At 38.9% G+C, this 24,515-nt stretch overlaps 1 protein-coding gene across 1 annotated transcript in view; it reads right to left on the bottom strand.

Annotated features, from left to right (window-relative positions):
* The window catches only part of EPB41L5 (erythrocyte membrane protein band 4.1 like 5), a 55,861-nt gene that overhangs the window by 25,416 nt on the left and 5,930 nt on the right, over positions 1-24,515 (bottom strand). Inside the window, exons 3-14 of the mRNA XM_086615922.1 lie at positions 18,302-18,406; positions 12,890-12,932; positions 11,682-11,760; positions 9,122-9,166; positions 8,760-8,812; positions 5,923-6,043; positions 5,425-5,512; positions 4,705-4,793; positions 3,122-3,191; positions 2,249-2,418; positions 1,034-1,140; positions 315-342 (exon numbers count right to left, since the gene is read on the bottom strand). Coding sequence (XP_086472048.1) covers positions 315-342; positions 1,034-1,140; positions 2,249-2,418; positions 3,122-3,191; positions 4,705-4,793; positions 5,425-5,512; positions 5,923-6,043; positions 8,760-8,812; positions 9,122-9,166; positions 11,682-11,760; positions 12,890-12,932; positions 18,302-18,406 — 998 coding nt within the window. The remainder of the gene's footprint in view (positions 1-314; positions 343-1,033; positions 1,141-2,248; positions 2,419-3,121; positions 3,192-4,704; positions 4,794-5,424; positions 5,513-5,922; positions 6,044-8,759; positions 8,813-9,121; positions 9,167-11,681; positions 11,761-12,889; positions 12,933-18,301; positions 18,407-24,515) is intronic.

Below are 24,515 nucleotides of genomic sequence, written 5' to 3'. Positions count from 1 at the left end.
CCTGATCTCTTTACGTGGCAGCACACAGAACTAAAGCTCACATCCAGCAAGAATCACAGCTAGTCATAAACACATCTCTTCGCCTGCTAGTAAGGCAAGTCTGGCAAAATCTTCGACGTGACAGCAACACAGGAGCTTTGCTTTAAACAGCAGGCGTTACGTAAAGCAAATAAACACAAAACCCACAGCAAAACCATAGTCAAGCGGTAACGCTCTCCACATTTAACTCATCTCAAAACTTCCTTCTGCAGACATGTGCTCAAGTGCAGGTGGCAAACATCAAAGAGAAATGTAAATATCGGAATGATTCTTACCTTGTTTCTTCAAGTTTAGCAGAATGTGCTGAAAAACAGAAAGCATTAATTAAAATTTAATCTGTAATTAGGTTATCAGTTAAATATTAAGTATACTATTAATAAAAATAGTTCAGTGCTGTCTAAAAGCAGGCAACTAAAAGAGCAAAAGTTGCATTTATCCCCACGTTTAACATGTCAAAAATAAAATTCTAAATTGGAAAAATAAAATAAAAAAAATCCAAAAAGGAAACCGAAGAGTCAGATTTAAGCAAGTATCCGAAAGCATGCACGGGGTCATGCTTGACCTATGCAGGAGTGGGAATAAGACATGAGGTGAGTATCACACACTGTCAGGTTGTTAACAACAGAGTGCAACTCCTAAGTACAACGAAAAAATCTCAGTAACAAAAATTTCAAACTTGATTAATAAATTTAAAATATTATCATTAATATATCACTGTTTCCTGGATCCAAGTTTTCCATCTTCACATAGAGACCTGTTGTGCAATATTTATGGGCGTTTTACCTTCTAGGCAAGCTAGAATGACATGCTTTAGACACAAGCTTTTACTGACCAATATAAGTGATCTCCCAAATAAGTCAAAGAAAATCTAGTTTTGAAAATTCAAGAGGAGGGCAAGCAGCTACAGAAGAATTCCTACACAGAACCTTTAAAGGATATGATTCTTGATTCTCACAGTGGATTATACGTCTCAAATGCAAGGTCAATAGTTTACCTTTCATTTGTAGTGTTCGTCTTGAATATCTCTTGCTGGGCCTCCTTTCAAAGGATGCTGATCTCCTGGCTTTGTTGGTCTTGGTGGTTTGATACTCTGTTTTCCCACTAGCAATGCCATGTAAAAGTACGAAACGATAAAATAAATCACTTATTTTTAATGACAAAATACAGACACTGCTCATCAAAACATCACATTTCCATCTTAAATTCATAGTTTAATAATCTGATCTCAGTCATATTAAAAAAATCCCACACTTAATACTTCAGAAGGTCTTTCACAAAAAAGGAATGGAGTTTTACGAACATCCCAATCTTCACCCCATTTTCCCAAGACAAAAAGCTGAAACAATGACTCCTTAAACATTAAATTGCTGAAAAAGCACATTTGTCTTTTGTGTATTTCTGTGGTCACATTATTTGGAAGAGGTTGAAAATTCCAGAAGAAAGTAAAGCTTAGGACACGTTGCCAAAGGTCATAGAGAAAGATGATAATAGGACTAAAAACCAGCATCTAGATGCTCTTGTTCCCAGGCAAGCCTTTTTTCCCCCAAGTTGGGCCAGACTCTGCCCCCAAAGCAGTAGCAACCTCATGTTCTGCTGACTCCTTGGTACCACTGATCATTTCTGAAGCAGACTAGATAGTATTGCTACAGTTGCTGGAAACGTAAGCAAAGTATATGCATGTTGCCTGAGGTCATGCCCCACGAATTCTGGTGGGCCAACTGACAGTTTGGGACCATGAGCCCTTCGGAACTCTGTTACATACACTGGTAGTGTCTAACATGGAATGGGCATTCTCTTAGGCTTCTGAAGCACTACCATCACTCAAACAGTCAGGAACTCAGGAGACAAAAAGACCTGCAATATCCTCCACTGTGCAAGTCAACCATCCATCCTCTATGGTTCATTTAAAAAAGGGTGGGCTTTCAAGATGAAGTGATCTGTAAAACACAAGGTGCTATAAACGCTACGTAAGGAACAGAAACCTTTGGTTTCCTACTGCACAGGACAGAACCACCTAAAGAAAACTCAGAAAATGCAGGCGGAAAATCCATATGGTTTATTAATCCAATAATGCAACTCACTCAGCTTCCAAGTTTCACTGCTGTGTATGTCCTAGGTGAATGAGTACCAAGTTCTTTCCTGTTTTGACATATAATCCAAGAAAAGCAAGAAATGACAAAAGATGTGGAAAATGACAAATGACACTGACCTGTATCGGAACCGGGATCCTAACCGAATGAAGCCTGATCGACTTGAGCTTTTTTGGACAGGACCTCGGAGCCGGAAGAAGGCGTGATGTTCCACTGCACATTTCCACAAGTGTTTGCAGGCTTTGGGATGATCCAGTCTAAAGACAAAAGTGTGTTCCTGCTCCTTTCCCTTAAAGTACACAAAGCACACTGACGATTTACAAGGGGCTTGAATAAGTCCAAGCTACAATTCAATGCAAGCTGAATAAAATTTTTTATGACTACTAAAATGTATGTTTAAAAAAATATTTTAGGCAGAAAAATGAATCTTTTCAGAAGCTTTAATGAACAACTGCTCCATTTTCTGAAGTTGGAAAAGGCTGGAGCCTACATATTTAACAAATCAAACCTCTGAATGACTACAAATTAAAGAAATCATTATAACAGGAAGGGACTTCTCAATGAGGCTAACATGGTCTCACTTCCAAATCTGATCTCCTCAAATTATCAATGCTCACATTTTAATGATCTTAGCTCTGAGCAATTTCTTCCCATGGGAAGAATTCTGGCACCTGCTTAATGAATTCATTCCACTAAATGTGGCACCTGGCTTTTTTTTTAAACTTCCTTGCACTATGCAGACTGTTTCCAAATGATCTGGTCTACACTAGTCTCAAGTTATTCTCCTTTAAAAAACAGGGCAAGGAAAAAAGTAATTGAGACCATTTATTTTATACTTAAGTCCCTTCGTTCCCCTCCTCACTCCAAGTCACATGCAAAAATCTTGCAAAACATTCACGTTCATTCTCAAAATTTAAAGAAAGATATCAGGAACATGTAAACTAGTACTGTATAATCAAGGCTGAGATGTAACTAAACAGATAGTTTTCTACCTGTTCATCATCTTCAACAACAACCAGAGTGAGTTTGTTCTTCTTGAAGTCAAGCCTTGTTATCTTTGGCCTGCAATTTGAACAGAAAAAGCAGGTTACGTCTAACTCTCTTAGTAATTCACTAAGAGGTATGTTCAACGTGCTGGTCCAAGCCTCTCTAAGATTTTTTTTTTTTCTGGTTTTGTGGGTGTTTTAAATTCATGCAGTAGGGCTTGATTATACTGTGGATAGCAATGTATCACTTTGAAATTTCAGACTTCATTATAGAAACCTTAAAGATAAGAAGTCAGCAACTTCTAAAGAGATAAGTCTACCAGAACTTAAAATAATAATTACTTGAACTGAAATCAAATTCCACTCAAATACTCTTGCTTGCCTACTCTTCCACAAGTCCACAAAACCGAACTCAGAAAGACACAAAAGCAGGTCAAAATAATTCTGCTCTATTAAAGAAACATAAATCACTGTACAATATATCACAAATCAATTCCTATGATGACTCTGCTTCAGAAAAATCCCGAAGAGAACATCATGAACATGATATGACACAACGATGCAACCACTTCCCCTTCTGCCCACCAAAAAAATACCTACAATTGATGGTGGAGGGATAAGACACACAGACTACATTTCTGCTACAAAGTGAATGTTTTTCTGAGCAGTTTATAAAATTAGACTGGGATAACCCAAAATAACTGTTCATATGATCAGATTTCACCTCATCATCTGCCCATTCATTCTTTGTATATAGTTTTGAAAGACTGGATGGGAATTACAGAATAAAGCACTTAAAAAAAAACAAAACATAAATGCCTGTGTACCAAGATCCAAATATGTTAGCTAGAAGGTTTTCCACCTTGTATTTTCTGCAATATAAAGCCCTGCAAAAGTTCATCAGAATGTTTCTAAGAAACTGTGGACTGTCATTCAGGTATCTGCCAGATAAAGCACGTGTTCATAGAAACTAAAGGAAGCTCTGTATTTCCTGACTATAGACTATTATAGATCGAGGATGTGGGGTGGCGAAAAGGAGTGCTGGGAGGTTTTTTATTTAATTAGTCCTTATTGATGGGCAAAAAAGGACATTTCTAGCCTTTACTGGGCACAAAGAGGCATTTCTTAATGTAAAGCCTGCCCAGATGACATTCTATGTAAAAACTGTACTAGTACTATTGCTTCTGCCTCTTTTTCAACAGTAAGGTGTAACACTTGGCTAGAACACCTGAAGAAGCTTCATTTCACTGACTGGGTGCATATTCCAAATATTTCCCATGTGATCTAGTGCAAAATACAACAACAAATACACAAAAATACAAATAAAAAAAAATAAAAACATCTCAAAGTTATTCCATCTTTTACTTGCATCTGGCATGTTACACATACAGCCCATTAACATATCAACCAGGAATGTTAAAAAAAGAAAGAATATTTTTAGACACCGTGAAAACACTCACAGGCTACAGAATATTTCTGCGAGTGCCTAGTATTCACGGTGCTCTCATATAAATTTTTTTTGACTAGAGCAAAAGAAACAAAAGAGTAAAAATCTAAAATACATTTTAATGTACAATCAGAGAGCTCACCAGAAAAACAAACCAATCTTTGTGTCTCCTTCAAAGACAAGAACTCCTGTAGGTGTTAGCCCCAGGCTGTAATCATTGCCGTCTCTTGCCTAATTGCCACAAAATAAAATTATGTTAATTTTGGTGTTCGACCCTTTATCCAAACTACTCTAGTGACTAATGGAGCTTATTTGCCTGGTGTTACAATTAAACACATATCTGCTTATTTCATACAACAAAACTCTCAGGTTTCAATGATCTTATGCAATGGCTTTTTCTAGTTTGCAGCCCTTCAATAAGGCTGACTAAAGTGGAAAATTAAAGTTTCTTGATTTGTCTGTGTAATAAGGACCTCTTTGTGCAGTTCTCTGCACTTTTTTCTCCACAGGAGACCTATTTTTACTTGTAGTTTTTCAGCTGGTAGCTGACTGGACCACAGCCAATTTTAATTTAATTACTGTGATTTTCACATAGCACTCAGTCTAAATACAAACTGTAGTATATATTGCCACACCAATCACACGTTTAACACACAGCAGATATGTTTAGATTAAAGTTATACCTTCTAGAAATGTATACTATAAAGTGGAATGTTGATGCAAAGCCAGATCATTCATTACACAGTTTAGACGAATACAATATTCCTTTTTTTCCTCCCCCTCAAAGCAAAACCAGTGCTGAAATGCAGGACAAAGCTAACATTACTATTTCCAAAGGTCGCCATGCTGTGGTTAAACATACCTTGACTATGTGCATGTCTACACCATACATTTCCAGCCACTTAGCTTTGTTTAAGTAGTTAGTTTCAGCCTGTGCTGGTGTTTGCCCCCTGAAATAAATTTTTTGCTGTTAGGTACATGTCTGAAAAAGCACAGAAAGGAAAAATTGGTATAGGAAAAAAAGAGGAAAAGAAATTTCTGAAAGTTTGTGAAAAACCTGAACACCGATGACACTTACTCGCTTTCATGAACATCGAGGTCACTTTTGTAAGTTTTAATCCGAAACCGCTGCTGCAAAAATTATTGCATTTCAAGATTCCATACCTCGTAACTTTATTTAGGGATTTGAAAAGCTTCGTTTTTCACATTATATTCTCTTACAAAATATGACAGAACCACATTACAATTATGTTTCTGAACAAGATCACATAAGAAGCATCAGCAGCATCTTTTTAATACAACCTCTTCACAGAAAAATCAGGACAAACAGGTGGTTAGCACGCACTGGAAGATCTAATACCTGCATTCCTTCCACTTCTCAAAAATGGCTAGTTCCATCTCTTCAGTCTGAGTGGGAACAAACCTGAACTCAGACACCAGTTCAGGGACATGTTCAGCAGGATCATAGTCTCCAAGTTCAGCTACAAAAGAACAGCATTGTCAAGCAATGTTCCCAATAAACACAGTGGATATTAACAGGAACTTTTGCATACTTTTCCAGTTAATCTAAAATACTAAACTTCTTTCTGTGTTCCTCCTCCAGCCCTCCCAGTATGTGAAGTGACACCTTTTTTGACAGGGAAATTACAGACGCTGAACAAACAGTCGTGCTGCCTGCACAAAAGCTCTGCATTAATTTTTACAAAGCGCTATTGACATATTCCTTATCAAGGTTCCTATAAATGGACATTATCAACATCCTTGAAACTCAACTTTTTTCTTTCTTGCATAAAGTTTTCAACATTTTTACCACTGAAGTCTCTACTGAGACAACAGCTGACTAAAGTTACAATGAAATTTTGCCTTAAATTATTAAAACAAAATCTCTTGAGATTTATAAAAAGCAAAAACAGCTCTGACACTTTTCATAAAGCTATTTGTCCATTCTAAAAATCAATTTCCAGTTTTATGACCATAAATCCTCCTGTCCTGCTAAAATTACTCTGTCAGGGCACAATCATGCAGCTGTTATTTGTCGCTCTCCTTTTCATGTAAGAACATAATAAATGCTCTACTAGGTCAGTCAAATGGCTCATCTAGTCCACTGCTGCACGCTCGACAGGGGAAACGGGAGATGCTGTTTAGAGAGCATAGTCAAGGGGTGTGCCACATCAAAAGCACAACCTCCTTTTTCCATAGATGCTGTCAAGTCCAGCTTTTAAAGACTGATGTATGCCTAAAATGCTGAAACTCATAGTTAGAAACTTTTACTATAATGTCCCGATTTTCAGAGTCACGAAGCATTTGCTCTTTCTACTGATTTCAAGCGGCTTCTTAACATTTGGCTCATATCCAAAATATTAGAAACAATTCTGTAACTTGGACCTTGGGTGTCTGATACAGGCCAGTAATTGTTCGGTCTTAAAAAAGAAACTACAGATGTTTGTATAGGAAAAAAAAAAAGCGAAATTTTTGGAAAGACCTGGAAAAGTCAAATAAATACACACAATATTTCATAGGTACAAAAACTATATATGATCTAAAAAGTTGTTTCTTGAATTCCTGAACACTGCAAGCATAACAATAGTCTTTTCACCCTTCCTTTTTATGTAATTTTTTTTAATGCTGACTGAGGAAGTCTGTAGTTCTATAATAATTTACTCCCACTAAAACGCCTGCCTCTGTTGAAAGGAATGCTGTCAAAGCCAGCTTAGGTTCCAGCTGATTTAAATAAAAGTACACAGCTGTCAGACAGTAAGATTAAAGCCCTGCTACGGGCCTCATTGTGGAAACAGGAAAGAAAAGACCAGCACAAAAAGCAATGGGCATATAGCCTAATTAGATCACTTTGTTTTTCCAAAAACTTATCCACTCAAACTGTATCTTAAGGCTCTAACAGTGCTAATATTTTAAACTACGGAATGTATTCTAACTGTTTTCCTTGCCCACAAAAAGGCAGATTAAACAGGCAGGTATCTTTACACTTTAATCTCAACTCTCTACACCTACACATGATCAGGGCCATTAGTAGCTCATGCCTGAAGAACAAAACATATTTTGGAAAATATCTGAAAGAGAAGGAATTTCAGCAACTTAGTCCTGTTACCTAACTCATGCAAAGTACGTACAACAGCACATTGGTTTATAAGATGAATGTCGTGTAGAGAATTTGTGCAGCACAAACGCATGGCACATCTCCAAATTTCCTCTTCATCAAAGAGTACTGTACAACAGCTTTATGGCAGAGGTTCTGGGATTTTTTTGTAGACTCATAAACTAAGTTGAGTAAGGCCATACAGCTATATCCTCCAATAAGGACCCAAAAGCCTACTCAAGTAGACATTTCTAAAACTTCAAGACTCCTCTCTTTCTTTTGTGAGTTCCTTTGCTTGAAACCACAGCAAACTTCACATTCCTTAAGGTCACACCCTCATCCTGACAACAGAAGACATTGGCCACGAAGATCAGTGACGTATAACCCATACAAGTGACTGAAGGTCAGACCTCAGCTCTCAGAGAAGCCTGAGACTGGAGTCTCAGCTGGAATCAAAAGTTAAAGACAACTTATTAATAAGAGTCTCAGATGACTCAAGCATAGGGCTGTATAGCTGCGAAGAACATAGTATGTCACCTCTTTTGGCTAAAGAAGAATCTGAAATATCAACAAGTGCAGTGCAACCATAAATGCTCAAGTACAAGCATGAGACATGAGGCACTAACATGTTTCTACAAATAAGCTGAAGTCAAATGCTGGTCGGTTTTATATACAGGACTTTTCAACTGAGTGCAGAACTAAAATAATCTTGTACCTGATTTGTACAACAAAGAAAACACATGGCAGAAACTATGTGATGAAAAAAGAAAAGTGAACTGTTACTACACCAAAGCAATTCAGGAAGACCGAACATTTCGCATCTTGTGTGAAAGCGGGCAGGTTTGTACACAAGCACCTGAGAAAAGTTTAGGGCAAAGCTGTTTAACTTCAGAACCTCTTTGTTCTGTTTCCTGAAGAATTGAGTAATTTTCTAGATACACTTTCAGCAAAATTGTGATCAAAAAGAGCTGTGTGTCACACTGGATTGCTTATGTCTGGACAGAACCTATTTTCTGGATATAACAAGGACAGACTAAGAGGTTGTAAGAGTCTACACAAAGCTGCTCATGCCACTTCATCCTTCTCGGCTCGTACCTACTCACCTTGCATGTTATAAGCTGCCAACTGGACGGCTGTGTCAAAAGGACATTCCAATCTGCCATTAAGAGAAATGCCTCGTTAATACCTTAGCTGACACTATTTAATAGACAACAGTGAGAAACTTCAAATGTTTGGAATAAGAAGTGAAAAGGATTAGTAGATTTCCAGCAAATTAACAAGAGATAAACATTATATTATTTAAACATTCCTCTGCTGCTACTCATGCATACAAAAGCAGTATTTTAGAGAAAATACAACAGTACATCACTTAGCAAAACTTATTAATTATCCAAATATAACTTTGATGAATCCTATGCTAAACACAGTGCAATTGTTTAAAAGGGTGTTTATTAGGAATACTTACTTTCCACTAAGAATATCCAGTTTTAGCTGCAGAACAAATAAATACCTGTAGGATTAAAAAAGAAAGTAAAGTCACTGATTAATAGGTGTAATGTGTCACTCAGACAACAGGAGGAAGTTAGTACCTGATAAACAAAGTTTTCTACTCTTTGCATGGGTTTTCAAGAGTGAAGAAACTGCACTGTGATCTTTGAAGGCTTTATCAGATGGGTTTGTATGCTCTGCACACATTTCAAATGAAGTAAACCCAAAACTATAAGCTGTCAGAAGTTGAACTACAATGGTGCATGGAAAAAGAAACAGGGTACCTAAGCAAGTCTCATTTATCCTCTTCTGATCCTACTTGGGCAAAGAAAAACTTGCATCTTCTGCATTTTCTTCATTATTCATAGACACCGCTCTCATAAGAGAATAAATACTTTAAAGTCTCTCAAAAATAAACATTACCAATATGGACTGCTTATTTAAAAATCTAACCCAGAAAGCTGACGGCAAAGTGACAAAGAAACAAACAGTAGGCTGCAGCCTTTTCAACTTGTTTACTCTTCAGAGCCAGATTTCCTTCACTGCTTTGCTTATTCAGTACTCTTCTTGCTCAGAAATTGGGCAAATACTGAATACAAAGCTTCCAGCCCTTTGGGGTTCAGCACCAATCTTTCCGATCCAATACCCACAAAGAGTAGCCCTCTTGCTCCACTATAGTACACAACTTTCCTCTAACAAGAAGTCATCTTACCAACTAAAGCACTGCGATAGCGTTTCAGTTTGAATTCTACTGCAGATGAAGAGAAGCCTTATGTACAAAGGCAAAGACGATGCTTCTGTTTCAACATGTGCCTATGTCTCCTTGTACTCACATACACAGACACGAAACAGATGCAGGTGATTTTCCTACAGGTCCCTTGGAAATCCACAAATACTTTGCCAAACTATTTATTATCCAAAGCCTTTTGAACACCGGCCCCGACATGGGGAATAAATTTGTTTGGTACTGACCCTAGATACCAAAAGAATGAGCACAGGCCTCCAGCGTATAGTGGGTGTGACCAGTCCGCGCTTATCAGCCACACAACGCTTGCAAAGAATTCAAGCATACTTCCCGTGCTTAGGCTGTGTTACATGACCTCTCACTGGTGGCATCTGATGGGAAGCTGGCAGAAAACATGAGCAAGCTGCACCTGTGGAGGCTGACAAGGGGCTCCACCGGGTCTACTGCCACAGAACGAAAAGGTGGAACCTCAGAAAGCCCCTCCTAGTGACACCTACAACTCACAGCAGAGCTCCCTTTCCCACTGCTTCTTTAAGGTGCAAAATAGTCTCGAGACAGAAGAAAGACTTGCTGTTTTCCTGTTCTGGGGGATTAGCTAAGCAGACAGACAGGGTTTAAAAGCCCTCAGGTTTCAGGTCTGCCATGCTAAAACCTGTAGAGCAAGGTCTGATGGGCAGAACTCAGTCAGGATGGATGAAAATGCCTCATAGTGGTAGATACAGACGTAGGTCTGAATTTTGCTTACGGTTACTATTTTTATAGACAGTTAAATGTTTATTCAGAAATATGAGTGGGGAGGTAAATCATGCTTCCCAGGAAAGCATTAAAGAAGAGCAGTTAAAACATTATGTTAACATATGTAAGTATGAAGCTGCACAGGGTACATATGGCTGTAAGGAGTAATGCTACTATAATCTTCCGGGTAGCACTCCTAGGGATTTGGCTAAAGTGCAGATCGAAGAAACAGACATAACCCTGAACAACAAACAAACACGCTTCATGCTCTTACAAATGGCTGAATGGTATTAAGTGTCTACAGCTATCAAGAAAACATAACAACTTTGTTTTCTCACCAAAACGTATCATCAGAAGAGGTGACAACGCAAAGAAACATTGCCTTTTACAACAGATTTATACTGCTGACAGATGGCAAGTTGTGTTCTCTTTTAAAGCACCCCAAGTATGCCTCAGTTCAACATGAAATGCAGCATTATGAAAGGATTTGTGAAATGCTTTAATCAAGAGAAACTGCTGCTCACCTGATACTACAATCCTACACATATAGTACTGTCAAATCACATCTCAACATGGTAGTAAAGCATTATTTTCCCTTTGCGTAAGCTCTGCCAAGACTACAGAAGTAATGAAATGTTCACTGAATTTACTTTTGCCAAAGAGAAGCTCTAACTTGCAATTCAACGCTTTTCTGCCTAAAGAGACAGGATGACTGCATATAGTTGAAACAAATGCAGCTTAAGAAGAATAAAGAAAGAGGAATGATGTCTGTTCTCTTCAGAAAAAAAACCTCTGTCCACTGTGTATAAGCTACTCAGATCAGTTGCCAAAATTGCCTAATGAAAAATGGTGCATCAAGTACTATAGTAAATATATAGATCTCTTTATATTACAGCTCATTTATTTCATGAGAGCTACATTAGAAACATTTACAAAAAGCCACGCAAGCAAGAAGCTCTAAGGAATTCTCCAAAACATCATATGACTATTTAAATACCACAGAATCATTTTGCCAGCTTTATTTGGATACCTCTTTCTCACACAAAATCCCTCTTACCTTGTTAGCTCTTCACGTAGATTGTTGGGCTCTGATGAGTAAAACTTTACACGAAAATGCAGACAATACGGTGGGCCAACTGCCAAGTAGAATTCATTCAAGACAACAGTTACCAGATGAGATGTTATTTTTTTTTTTATGACACAGAATCACATCACAGAACTTGACTGAAATTGGCTCTGTCCCACCAGAGGTCTTAAGGCAGGAACTACTTTGTGACAGGGAAACGCATGAAAAACATCAGGGTGAAAGGACACTTAAATATACGCACAAATAATTTTATATGTTACAAGTCAATCCAACAGTCATATCACATTAAGTTGATTTGTCTTGCCAAGAGCAAATAAATCTAGGTTAATCCCTATATTTAAAGACTCTATCCATCACCAAGAAAGCTGTACATCTTGGCTCTGCAGTTGATCAAATCCCCAGGCACTCTGTTGGTGTCAGTAACACCTTCCTGGGGTTCTGAAAAATACCCACTGCTGACAACTCAGGCCCCCTTATTCCAGAGAAGTTTAGACATGTTTTAGGGGCATTTAACAGAATCTTCTGTTAAATGGAATAATCGTGTTTTCTGGAAATCAAAGAGTTAATTCAGCAAAAGGATGGATTAAGAGCTCTTTTAAAAATGTGCATCCCTCTGCTGATTCTTGCATCTGACAGGAGGAATTTTCTCTCTTGGTGCTTCTAAAACCTCTGTTGTATTAACACAGCACCACAGATCCCTGAAGACTTCCCACAGCAGAGAGCAAGGAAGCTGCTAAACAAAAATCAGCTGATGTGACAGAATACCCAAGCACTCACCACTGAAACAACCAGGCCACACTAAACCCTCGTGCAGCAGGTAAGGACTTGGACCGAACACACATTCAGCCATTCCCACCTGCCCCAAGGGATGGAGGCTCCAAGACAAGTTTTCCTATAGTCAGGATAATGATCTATAACACTAAAGCACCTTCAGCTGCCTCGACTCCATTTAAACTATAATTAATGAGCCTCTAACATGTTTAATTAAAGACATTAGACTAAAGTAATATGAGCTACAGAGGGAAGAGGTCATTAAACAATCAGCAGCATCATGCCAGGTTTTTTGTCACTGAGTCTTGCTACCCCTCACAGGACACTGACCCCCACCACCCAATTCAACTCTGTGCCTCCTGTATGTTTAATAAGAAATTCCAAGAGAAAACAGAAAGGACACTTACTTTTAACTTGCTTTTTAATGCTCTTTGTGTTGTCCAACCAATGCTGAAAAATAAATAACTTTCATTGAATTATCAAAAAAGAAATCTTACAGAAAGAACAAAAAAGGAAAAAAACTCTATTCATTAATTAAGACCATCTTGGAGTAACAAGTAGTTCATCAAGATAATCTAATCCAAGCCTTTTACAATTCTCTGTGCTCACTGAAGATCCTTCCACTAAAAGCTTGTAATGTAAAAATGTCAGTTTTGAACAACAGAAACATCGTGTAGTACCTTATTTTAACCAAATCTTCAAGAAAGCATTATCTAATTAAAAAAAAAATGCACTGACAAACCACTTCAACCACTAAGATTTCCATCCTGTCCAAACAAATACTTAATTCACACATTAGTAGGTCAGCCAGTGACAATGTGCCAGAGAGGCATAAATCATAGCTGGAGTCTCTGGCACTCAGTTGTGTGCGATGTTCACTTGGAGCGGAGGGGAGAGACAAAATAAACATTGTTGGCTTTCAGGCATTTTTCTTTAGACGGCTCAAGTTGTCTATGTCTGAACATAAGGGGCAGCTCTATCAAATTCTGCAAAATCTAGTCACAGGTGACATTGAGCAATTGTCTCATGGGAGGACAGAAGTTACTGCCTCACCTACTAATGCTAATTATAAGCTATATACTAGACATCAAGCCAAAATAATGGCTTCACTTATACTGCATACAACAGCATATGGAAAATAAACGATAGATGACAGGTTGAGAGAAACATCTATGCATATACACTATGCCCCCTAAAATAATTGCATATACTCCCACTTGAAGAGTTTATACCGGAAATTAAAGATAAACCTGGAAAGCTGACATACAGCTAGCGGTAGAGACCTGTTTCCAAGTGCTGGGCAGAGCAAACAGCTCCCTCCTCCAAAGGAGGTGACTCAGTTAAACAGTAAACACAGCACCTTATTCAATGTAATTGCATCGACCCTGTAGCCAGAGCAAAATACCTAGCACACCATGCCCTGCGTGGTTCATAATGTCCAGGTAACACCATCTCATTTGGTCAATCCCAAAAGTCACCTTGCAACTAATACACATGAATTGTACACTTAGCAACACTCCTTTTAAACTACGTGCCATAAAGTTCATGGCGGGCCCCACGGAGGACAGAAAAGCAACAGGGGTATGAGAAAGAACCGGTATTTTCAGGTTGCAATGCCAAGTGCAAACACATTCCTGTCTTCAGAGCAGCCCTGCCTTCTGCAGAGAGTACATAAAGTCAGCCTGTAATACAGCCAGGATAGGCAGTGATTGACATATTAGCTGCAGATCAGAACAACCAAACCACCTGCTGCTGCGCGCACAGTTTCAAAGAACGCTCTCATTACCTACTAAAACAAAGTAGCTACAGAAAGCTATTTGAAATGTATCTAATCTATTTTTAAAGTAAAGCAGGAAGCTTAAGGAAGAATGAAGCAAATATTTCTGTCAACTTTGCTTACACTATCAGCGAAATGGGAGTTGAGCAAATGTATATTTATTTATTTTTTAAAGAAAATGATATAACCTCTCTTCCTATCCCTCAAACTCACTTGCTGGAACACACAGTTTAGTGACTCCTTCCTCCACTATAAAAAACATACAATCTACCTACTCGGAAGCTTGCAGGTGACTTAGATACAGGAATGGCAGAGAGCGCCATTTCTAGGCTCCAGGACAGGCTGTGCACGCCTGTTTCATCTCCCTCCTGTTTTCTCTCATCTCCTCCACATTCCATGGGAAGGCAACTGAGAGGCCCGCGACAGGCACTGATAGTGTTTTACTCTGCTCGGCTCTTACCATCACTGCCTACGGGAGCTCCGTCTGAATGGTAAGGGTGTGCATGGAAGAAGGGAAACAGAACTCCTTTTAAACAGAGGGGAAGGAAGAAAAAATTCAACAACGTAAAAAAAACAAACACATGCACAGACACATACAAACATCAGGAAACTTAAGATTTATTCCAAGTGATTAAAATGGAATTCAAGTGGACCTGGCAAGAAGTTTACATTTTGACGAGTTTGCTCAGCACAGTCTACGGCTGAAATCCAGAGATAAAGTTTGCTAAACAAAAAGCAATATGAACCACAGACTGTAGAGAGTACTGCAAGTCCTTACCAAAACAATTTGCTGTTTCAGAAGTTAAAAAAACCACAAACACAAAAAAACCCTCCAAACCTAGCAGTATTTCAAGAAGGTAGGATAAACTAGGTTTTTTTTAGTAAGGCAGTGAGGCTAAAACTAGTCCCACACTTTATGGAATTAATGGGTGCATAGTTAGTGCAATGCTATACAAATAATTTTCAGCATTAGGCACTACATTTGATCAAACTGCCAGAGTAACATCCAATGTGTTGTACAATTCCATTAGGAAAAGCAAGTATTTGATGCTTGCAACTTGTATGTTAGAATTAGAAATTTGCCACAAATTAAGTGTTCAGTGCCTCCTTACTAGAAGCATCTCTCCGGTGCTGCTGGAGGAAAAGCCAAACAGCCCAACCAGTTAACAGCAATCTTCATCTTTTGTGTCACTGGACATGCTGCACTGTTCATTGTCAGCTTGAATCGAAGTTACTCAAATTAACAACACTGTTCTCTTGGCTGCCAGATCAAGTCTCATATATGGTGGACAATCTTGCAAATAACTCCTTTTGCCATCTCCTGTCTCTTACTTGGGGGCATGGATCTATTCTGAACCATCAGACTATCAAGGACCACAGAAATCACATGAAAACAACAATTCTTTCACTTCACAAATTGTTTTAAGAACCTCTTTAAAGAAGCTAGGATTTGAATCCTAAAATCCAAAACGTCAGGAAGAGTTTGTATTACCTGGGTTCCCCTCACTCCCCAGTACATCATAAACTCAAACACTTAACTACTTCAGCAGCTCAGAAGAAGAAAAAAAGCTATCCTTTAGTTGTTCAAAATGAATCTATTGAAACTCATTTGTAGTTAAATCAAGTGGGGAAATTCAATTTTTTATTTAACTACACGTTGCTAGTTTGCCAGAGTTTTTATATCATCAGATGCAACTACCTAGTAAAGCAATATACTTCGATTTAAATTGGGTAACAGGACGATTATCGCTCTTGGAGCCAGCAGACGGTTCTGTCCACAGTAAGGGCCTGGATTCTTACACTGTTTATTTAACAGTTCTCCTGAACAATCTTTGACAAGTCACTTGATTAGTCTCTGCCTTTGTTTCCAGCTGCAGACTGAGTTTCTGCTAGAATGTGCCAGCTCCTCTTTGCAAGAACGGCTGCCATCACAACAGTTCTTCATTTCTTAAAGCAATTATCTCTGGCTGTTGGGTTCAGCTCCTCTGGCAAAACGCAATATTTTCTGCTTAGTTATACAGAGTACATCATTAAAGACCAGTTTAAACAGATTGTTATCTCTACTCTGCCTCTTTTCAATCGCACATAGTTAAGAAAAGGAAGCAAACTAAGTTCGAAATGGCTTGTACCTGGTAGATTGTGCAGCATCAAATACTCAATCAGGTGCTGTCTGGGCTGTAAGTAACAATTTGCTGGACAAAAGCAAGCCATGAGCCATTGCTGAGGCAGGAAAGATTAACTCTTACTTCCCCAATTAAAGATGAAACGACGTTATTTGATAACAGAGTGGTAAGAGAAAAAAGTTTACCATACGGAGTTTCACCAGTTATAATAACCCACCGTGAACTCTTAAGAGATCCTAGAGGCACACTGAAACAATTCAGAAGCTATATGGCAAAAATTGAGTTAGGATATCTGAAACATACAGGTTATTTCCTTCCTGAAGCAAAAGGATAAATGCAATGGAGTCATTCACTATCAATACTCAACATCCTAGACTGCAGGTGCTTAACACAGCTAACGTGATTTTTGTAAATATAAAATAGTATGCAGTGGGCTGTTTTCTAATTTCTCTTGGTAGGTGGTATACATGGTTGGGAATGACATACCTCCCTTACTGTAATGGTCTCTTCCTCCTTGGTGTTAAATGTCTTTGTTGTGCAAGAGGTTTAAGACCCCTTTCACTACTGGGAACTGCAGCCCAGCAGCAGCTAATCCTGCTAGTAATGAAGTTTGCTTCAAATGCTGAACACAAATTATTGTCTCTGAAGAGAACATTCTCTGCAATTACAAGCTAAGCATAAAACTCAATCACAATAATTTTGAAAAGAAGCCATCAGGTTGTAAGTGTGCTTTGGGGTGGACAACACTGTGTGTAAAGCTATCAGCTTCTTTCAAAGGTTCAAGCTTAGTGATTTTTTTGCCACTTTACAAAGCTGTAATAATTAAGATGACACCTTCAAATTGTTCTGGACATAGACCCTCATAGAAGTAAAGGAATAGATGTCACTGTCTCCGTTTTGTATGCTGACCTCGAACAATTCAGGTATTTAGCTCAGCAGCAACTGTCTGTGCTTCCACTCTGCCATCCTAATCATGAAATAATTCTGAAATGGACTTGAAACACAGAAACAATAGGTCATACATCTAACAAATAAGATAAACATACATAGTATGAAAACTCAGATCTCATTCTACCTGAGGGTGTTGGGATAAGTAAATATAAGTTTAAGTTGCAGGGATGCAGGACAGACAAAAATCCACTCCTTGTCTAATGCCACACTTAACTTGCAGCTATCCTCGTGCGCAGGGTTGAGCACTTGGCCATGAGAAGCACCTAGATAAACTGCACGGTCTGCAAGTGAAATGCGGTTGCTTTCTGACAAACAATGCTCTGCTGCTGTTTTCCAAAACACTCACATTTTTTACAGACACAACAAACTTCACAAACAAACTCAGGCTTGTGAGAACCTTCTACTCAAACTACCTGGTACATACAAACACATCTATATCCTCCCAAAAATTTCTAGTTGCAGGTCTGAGTCACAACCAATTTGAGCAAATCAAAAGTATACCCCTCTTGCCAAGATTATTTCCCAAGAAGACATTAACAAGATGACTTTTGCTGACAAGAAGGTTGATGGCATTGGCAAAGAAAAACTTTCTTCATTCTGTAGAAGAACAGAGCCAACTCTAGTTTTGCCCCTTGCTCTCTGTATCACCAGCATCAAGAACTTCTACATGACACTCCAGGCTCTGGGGTCCTACTGGACCAGCCTGCCTAATGACAACAGAAAGTGTGACAAGGAACGACTAAAGACAAGAACGGAGGAGACAACAGTATTGTAAAATGTTAGAGTGCTCGAGGTGGAATTAAACTTGAAGTCACTTAAACTAACACACCACTGCACTTTTGCACAAAACTTAACTCAAAAAAGGTAGCTTTCTTATAGCATTTTTGTCAATATTAAGATTTAACTTTCGGACTGTTACCTGGGGGGAAAAAGAAAAAAAAAAAAGAAAAAAGAGGACTGCTACTCACCGCCACTTGTGCAGAATCCATGAACCTTAATCCAAAGTAGTCGCTTTCTATAAGGTCCAGATGATACATGATCTGTTCAAACAGGAGCTGGCCTTTGGCTTTTTTCTGAAAGTATAAAATGATTTAGTACTTAGAAGGTAGATTTATTGTTGCACTTCCCTTCTTCCAGGCAAACTTTATATCATAATTCCAAAAGAAAGAGGATCCCAAAATCAAGCTTCTGAAAACATAGTGTGGATATTATTTTTTTTTCTTTCATATTTTTGATGGCTGTTTTTCTCAAAGGCAAATGCCCACCCTGCAAGAAGCACACATTATATCCTTAAAGGACTTGCATAATCCCCTTTTTTGGAAAAACATACACATTGATTTGCACAAGGCAGTGTTAAAACGTCATTTTATCATTGTCCCTTTTAGGGCTTCCTTACTCACCAAAGTTCAGCAGAACTGGAAATACAGCTAGTACAATTGCAATGACTAACACACTGCAAAATTTTCACATCGAAGCAGAGCAAATTGCTTAAGAATTTACCACTGTCTGGTATCTAGGCAATTCACCAGTTTTGAAGCAGGTAGCAGAGCACTGAATTAGGATGTAGCATTCCATTAGCAAGTGCTTTTAACAACTGACAGGAAATGGTCTGGGGCAAGCAACTTCAACAAATAGTACTTAGAGAATGCATTTACAAAAGCCAGTTTGTAAAACTCACTCATAGGAGCAAAAAGTCACTGCATAGGCTCATACATAAGTTACGAAAAAAACTTAGCTTTAGCCCCAAGTAAACATCCTTTTTACAGTGATGATCTAAAAAATTAAACAGTTGTTTTGAAAGAGAAGGCATGTAAATAGCAAAGTTTCTACACAACATACATTTTTCATGCTACGAACTCCTTTATAGTAATACACTGAAAGAAAAGCTTAACAGTAATATCTGAGATGCCTAAATGTAATAAAAATACATTAATAAATTAGTAGGTCAGAATACAAGTCACGGTATTGAAAAGAAATATTTTTAAATGCAAAGAAACACAGAAAGGATTTATGCTTACTCTGCAAGCAGTTGAAGGATTTCTCTATTTCTGTAATGCTATCACCTTGCAATCTTTTATCTTAACAGTTACACATTCACAACTTAAGAAATGGGCTAACTTTCTAAGCATATTTTATAGTAAACTACTAATTAGCAGATTTAGTCCACCCCTTAAAATTTTGGGCCAGCCAGAATTCTTATTCTCAGAAATAATCTAATTTAATCACCAAGTCACATCGACGTAAGAAAAGCAGCATTGCATAATTTTTGCCACCTTCCTCTACCCTGATCTTCAAATATTTTATAGTCAACTTTGCAATCATAGTCATTGGTTTACTCTACACTTTAGTTAAATCCAACATGATGTTTCACAGTCCAAAGTAAAATCTCAGAAAAGTCTGTAAACTGAACCTGCCTAAGCAAGTTCTCATAGTTACTTATTTCCAAGTATTGGGGGACGTAGGGGAAATGAAAGGCAATTAGACCACCATGCAACTTCACATGCACATAGCATCTACAAAACGTTGTATAATGAAAATGCTGAGATGCAGACCCCACCAAATGCATTCCAGGCAAGTTTTTGCTGTTGAATTCAAGTACTTCTCAGCAATAGCAGATTTATTAAACACCAGCAAGACTCTCGTAACAGAAGCCTTAGGGCAAATCATCGAGATATAAATCCATACTTTTTTTCCCACTATTTGAGTCTATATCCTCTTTCTTGAAAGAGCAAGGCATTGAACTGTTGATATTTTCTCTCAGCACAGGATATCTTCTGCTTAAACAATAAGACATACTAATACAAGCGAAACCGAGTCAGCATTTGCCACAGCAAAACAAGAAAAGTCGTTTATTTTGCATGAAGTTTTCTGCACCTGGTCTAAAACTAGAGGAAAAATCTCCCCTTATTGGGCAGAACACTTTAGATCCTTCCCAATTCCTCAGTAAATCCCCTCTTAAAGCTGCAATTAATCAGTTATCTCAGTCAAATTCCCTCCCGGGGACAGGCAACGGAGCTCTTGAACTCGAGTTTGGAATTACTACACGTATTATCTCAGACTTCCAACAACCAAAGCTTATTATTTTTCAAAATTCTGCAGTGTCAAACTAGTTTTGGAGCACGTTCACCTACTTGGTAATCTCAGCAAAGAACTCAAAGATGAAGTGGATCCAGAATGACTAATGTGAGACAAAGTACCCGAAGAACAGCACTGATGCAGCTGCGGAAATGTTTGCGGGGCTGCTGGTTGTTTTCCGGCTGTAATCACCAGGGGTGTCAACACGGAATTAATTACGCACTGCTTTGCATATGACTTAAACCATCAGTTGCCGCTTTCGGTGCGAGTCAGCAAAAGCTTCACACGTGCTTTAATGTTAAGTTGAAATTCTTTTAGAGCCTTACTAAAGTCCTGCCTCCTTATATTAAAAAAAAAACAAACCAAAAACAAACAGTTGCGAAAAATTGCATTGCTCTGTAATGGGTCAATTTTTTAAACCAAAATTAATTTCTCTGTATTCACTAAGTGTGATCTCAAGTGTTTTCAAAAGACATAACCGAGATATGCTTCTATTGCACCTGCTGGTGAGAAGTCAGCCCTAACTCTGTTGCAGCAACACTCAATATAAATGATATTTTTTACTCTGCTGCTACCCTACGCATTTTTTTTTCTCCTTTCTCTTTTTTTTTTTTCTTTTTCTTTTTTTTCCTTGCAGCACAGCTCAGGTTACTCTCAAAGGACAAATATTTTCAAGCTGCTTAATGGTTACCGACGAACTATTAACAACTCCACTCACAAGCAGTCCAGCCAGTGCCTGGTCCTCCCTTCATCAGGGCACAAAGTAAAATACTCACAGGTTTGTAGTTCTGTAAAACCGAACTAGTTGATTTATACAGTTTGCTATACTGTGTAGGAAGCAACAGCAAGCATCTCACAGCAGGAGAATTCACAGCTGAACGGGGAAACTGAAGTAAAACACATCACTTATGTCAGGCAGAGCATCTAGGGATATTGCCACACTTTGGAATGAGCTAAAAGGCAAACTGGTGTAGTGAAGGGCTTCCCTGCCCATAGCAGGGGAGTTGGAACTGGATGATCTTGGAGGTCCCTTCCAACCCTAACCATTCTATGATTCTAAAAGCATCTTTTGATCACTTTGGTATGAATTCTGTCCTCCCCCTGCCTCTGTATGGAAGGGATGCTCCCAACTATGTCCTAAGGACATCTCGTGCTGCTCTTACTAACTGCAGTTGCTGGCACAGTAGGTGTCAGAATGGACTTCACCCCGGTAGCTCAGCAACAAGGCCGAGTAAAGCCCCGGTGTTCACCTCGGCAGGCTGGTCTATCCCTTCATCGTCCGGGATACGTCGATCCAGAGACATTCACCCTGGCTCAGGCTTCTCAGTCACTGCCGAAAACTAGTGAGGCAGCGTTTATACCCTCTGCTTTCAGAGGTAAAGGTTATTTCAAGAACACGCATTCAACAGCGTAGCCCAGCAGCTCTGTGCTCCACAACTTGCCTGTCTGATGCAAAAGCCATTTCCAGTACCTGCAGCAGCCAGTACAGACCAGCACTGCTGCTGAAAATGGACTTCTAACAGCTGGGGATCAGATCCTTGAGCTTGGCAGGGACCAGCTGAACGGCTCACTTCTTAAGGTTTTTAAGCACAGCAAAGTACTTCAAACTTCCCAAACTTGAAAAAAAAACCACAAACAAACCCAAGAAGCCCACCTAATGAATTTACTAACTAAAATGCTTATCAGAAAATGTTTTTTCTTCTCTATTTCTTCTCTCTGTGAGGAAAAGGAAGTCCCAATGTAAGATGAACTCGGAAAAAGGGATGAACAGGCTTTACTTTCATGGTACTTATTGTCCCTTGTGTTTTTGCAGCTGTACTTTTCTGCCAGAAGGTTTCTTCAAATGATGATGTTAATAATGCTTATTAACAATAATTAACAGTAGCTATTGCCTTCAGTAGCTACTGAAGGGCAAAAACCTCCCCTCCCTGTTTTTTGTCAACTCATTAGGAGAGTCACTATTCATATTCACACCGGTTTCCTCAGAAAGACCCCATTTACTCCCTGAAGAAGCTAGGGACCCCTGTTCAGGATTTACAGCTACCCCGTTGCTAGGATGTCACCTATGCACATCTGCAAACCACGTTAGTGTGGGAGCAGCAGATGAGCCTGTTCGTTTTTCATGAAGTTAATCTCCCTTCTCCAAAATGACACGTTTCATAAAAAGAAGCCATGAGAAAGCTCCAAGAGTGAGCTTTAACGGAAAAAGTTTTTGTCTCGATAACATGAAAACAGTATCTATAGTTAACACCATTAAGGTTTGCTGGAGAATTGGAGGGTTAAACCCCCTTATCTCTACAAAGGCAGTGTTAGAAGTACACATTACTTGTATCACCCTGATCTTCTTATGGCCTTAAGTACTGACCTACAAATGGAGTTGCTCCTCTCCTCAAACTCCAGGCACCAATATTTCGAATAACTTTTCCAAACGCCCCAGTCAATTTTCTCCTTCATCTCAAAATGTCACTGGCAGCAAAGCACCAGTTCTGCTTCCCTCCCTGGTTTATCCTCGGTCTTGGACAACATGCACCATATATTCTTGTACTGAGTGAAAAGCCCTGCAGGCTGGAAGGCTGTGGGGAATAGTTTCTACCTACAGAGGCAGAGCTTATGGATTCTTCTATTTACTCAGTCTCTCCCAAATACAGGAAGATAAGCATTTGGGATTAAACATTTTGTTCTGTTATTCTCTGCAGAAAGAAAAAGGCATCTCCCAAAAACCTTTATGAAGAGTTGATTTCAATACCCATTATTGGAATACCAGATAGAAGGATTTTAATGTACTGTGCTCAGCCTTATTAACCCTATACATAAAAAGATAAGAGATTCAAAACATTCATACTTGTCATTCTGTTTTGCCAGAAGAGTCTTTCTTTTCCTCTCCCAGAAAGTTTATATCTTCTGGCTATACATTTGACTTAATCCATTTCTGAGTCTATTTCCTAATATTCTTTCTGATACAGAATATATCCATACTGCTTGTTCAGCATTAAGGTTTAGTGATCAAACACATCCCCCCAGTATATTCTCAAATATTGCAGTGATATTTGGTGTTTCATCCACAGATTTCTCAGAAGCAGTTTGGTTAAGAGCACATCAGGATCTCAGTCTTTGAGCTCTTCACAGGGGCAGCTGGGCAGGAAAGCAGGGCTTCAGACAAAATGCGCTGTTACGCTGCGAGCTAGGAATGCCAAACCTCCGTGCAACTAAACCAGCCTGCAGCACCATCCCCAGAAACTCTGCCCGCCAAACAAATAACTCCGAGAGCATCCACAGCTCGCTTCCAGCTGCTCCCTTCCTGCCTTTCCAACCATGCCGGGGCATCACACATCCAAGCCAGCCTGAAACGTTCACCTGCCGTTAACCCAAAACGACTGGACTCCCAGCACGACTCCGCACAGGCAGGTCTGTGATTCCGCTGCTGCTCAGAGGTGCTGAAAAGACTCAGCATGTCTCATATATGCCTTGCATTCCATCTCAACAGGCATTTAAATCTGGCACCCCAGGAAGGACTGGATTGACCTGCACTATGGCTTGGGCCCCCATTGCACCTCAAGACAGCACCTCTGCTTTGTAACAGTAGCTCAGGATTCATTTTTCCAGTTTCAGTCCCCTGAAAGTCTTTCAGTATTTTAAGCAAATAGTCAAAAGCATTTCAATAGTTTAAGACCAAGACCACAGGGAAAAAAAGTTTTAACCCAAAACTTTATAGTCTTAACACACACACACACACACGCAAATGTTTATTTACTCATTACTTTTGTCAACTGAGATTTATTTTGAAAATTTAAAAGCCAGCCTTAAAGACTAAGATCACTCACTTTATTCGAAGACCGATTTTCCAACATTTTTAGCTTTACTAGATTTTCTTTTTAATCAGCATCTGTGCCACAGACAGCATTCTGTATTTCATATTTACAGCTACAAACATTCAGCAAGGAGCCACAAATACTCTACAAGCTTTTTAAAAAAATCAGAGTGGATTACTGAGTAAATACAACTATCACAACACATCTCTGATCTCGTAGTTGGATCAAGGCAGACCATTTCCCTCCACACAAAAAGCCATCAGCACTTGTTAACGGTTTGCTGGCAACGTTTTTGGCA

Source organism: Tauraco erythrolophus, chromosome 8 (assembly GCF_009769465.1).
Source record: "Tauraco erythrolophus isolate bTauEry1 chromosome 8, bTauEry1.pri, whole genome shotgun sequence".
Classification (NCBI taxonomy): domain Eukaryota; kingdom Metazoa; phylum Chordata; class Aves; order Musophagiformes; family Musophagidae; genus Tauraco; species Tauraco erythrolophus.
The sequence above is the reverse complement of the archived record's forward strand: the minus strand, read 5'-3'. Positions and strand labels throughout refer to the sequence as shown.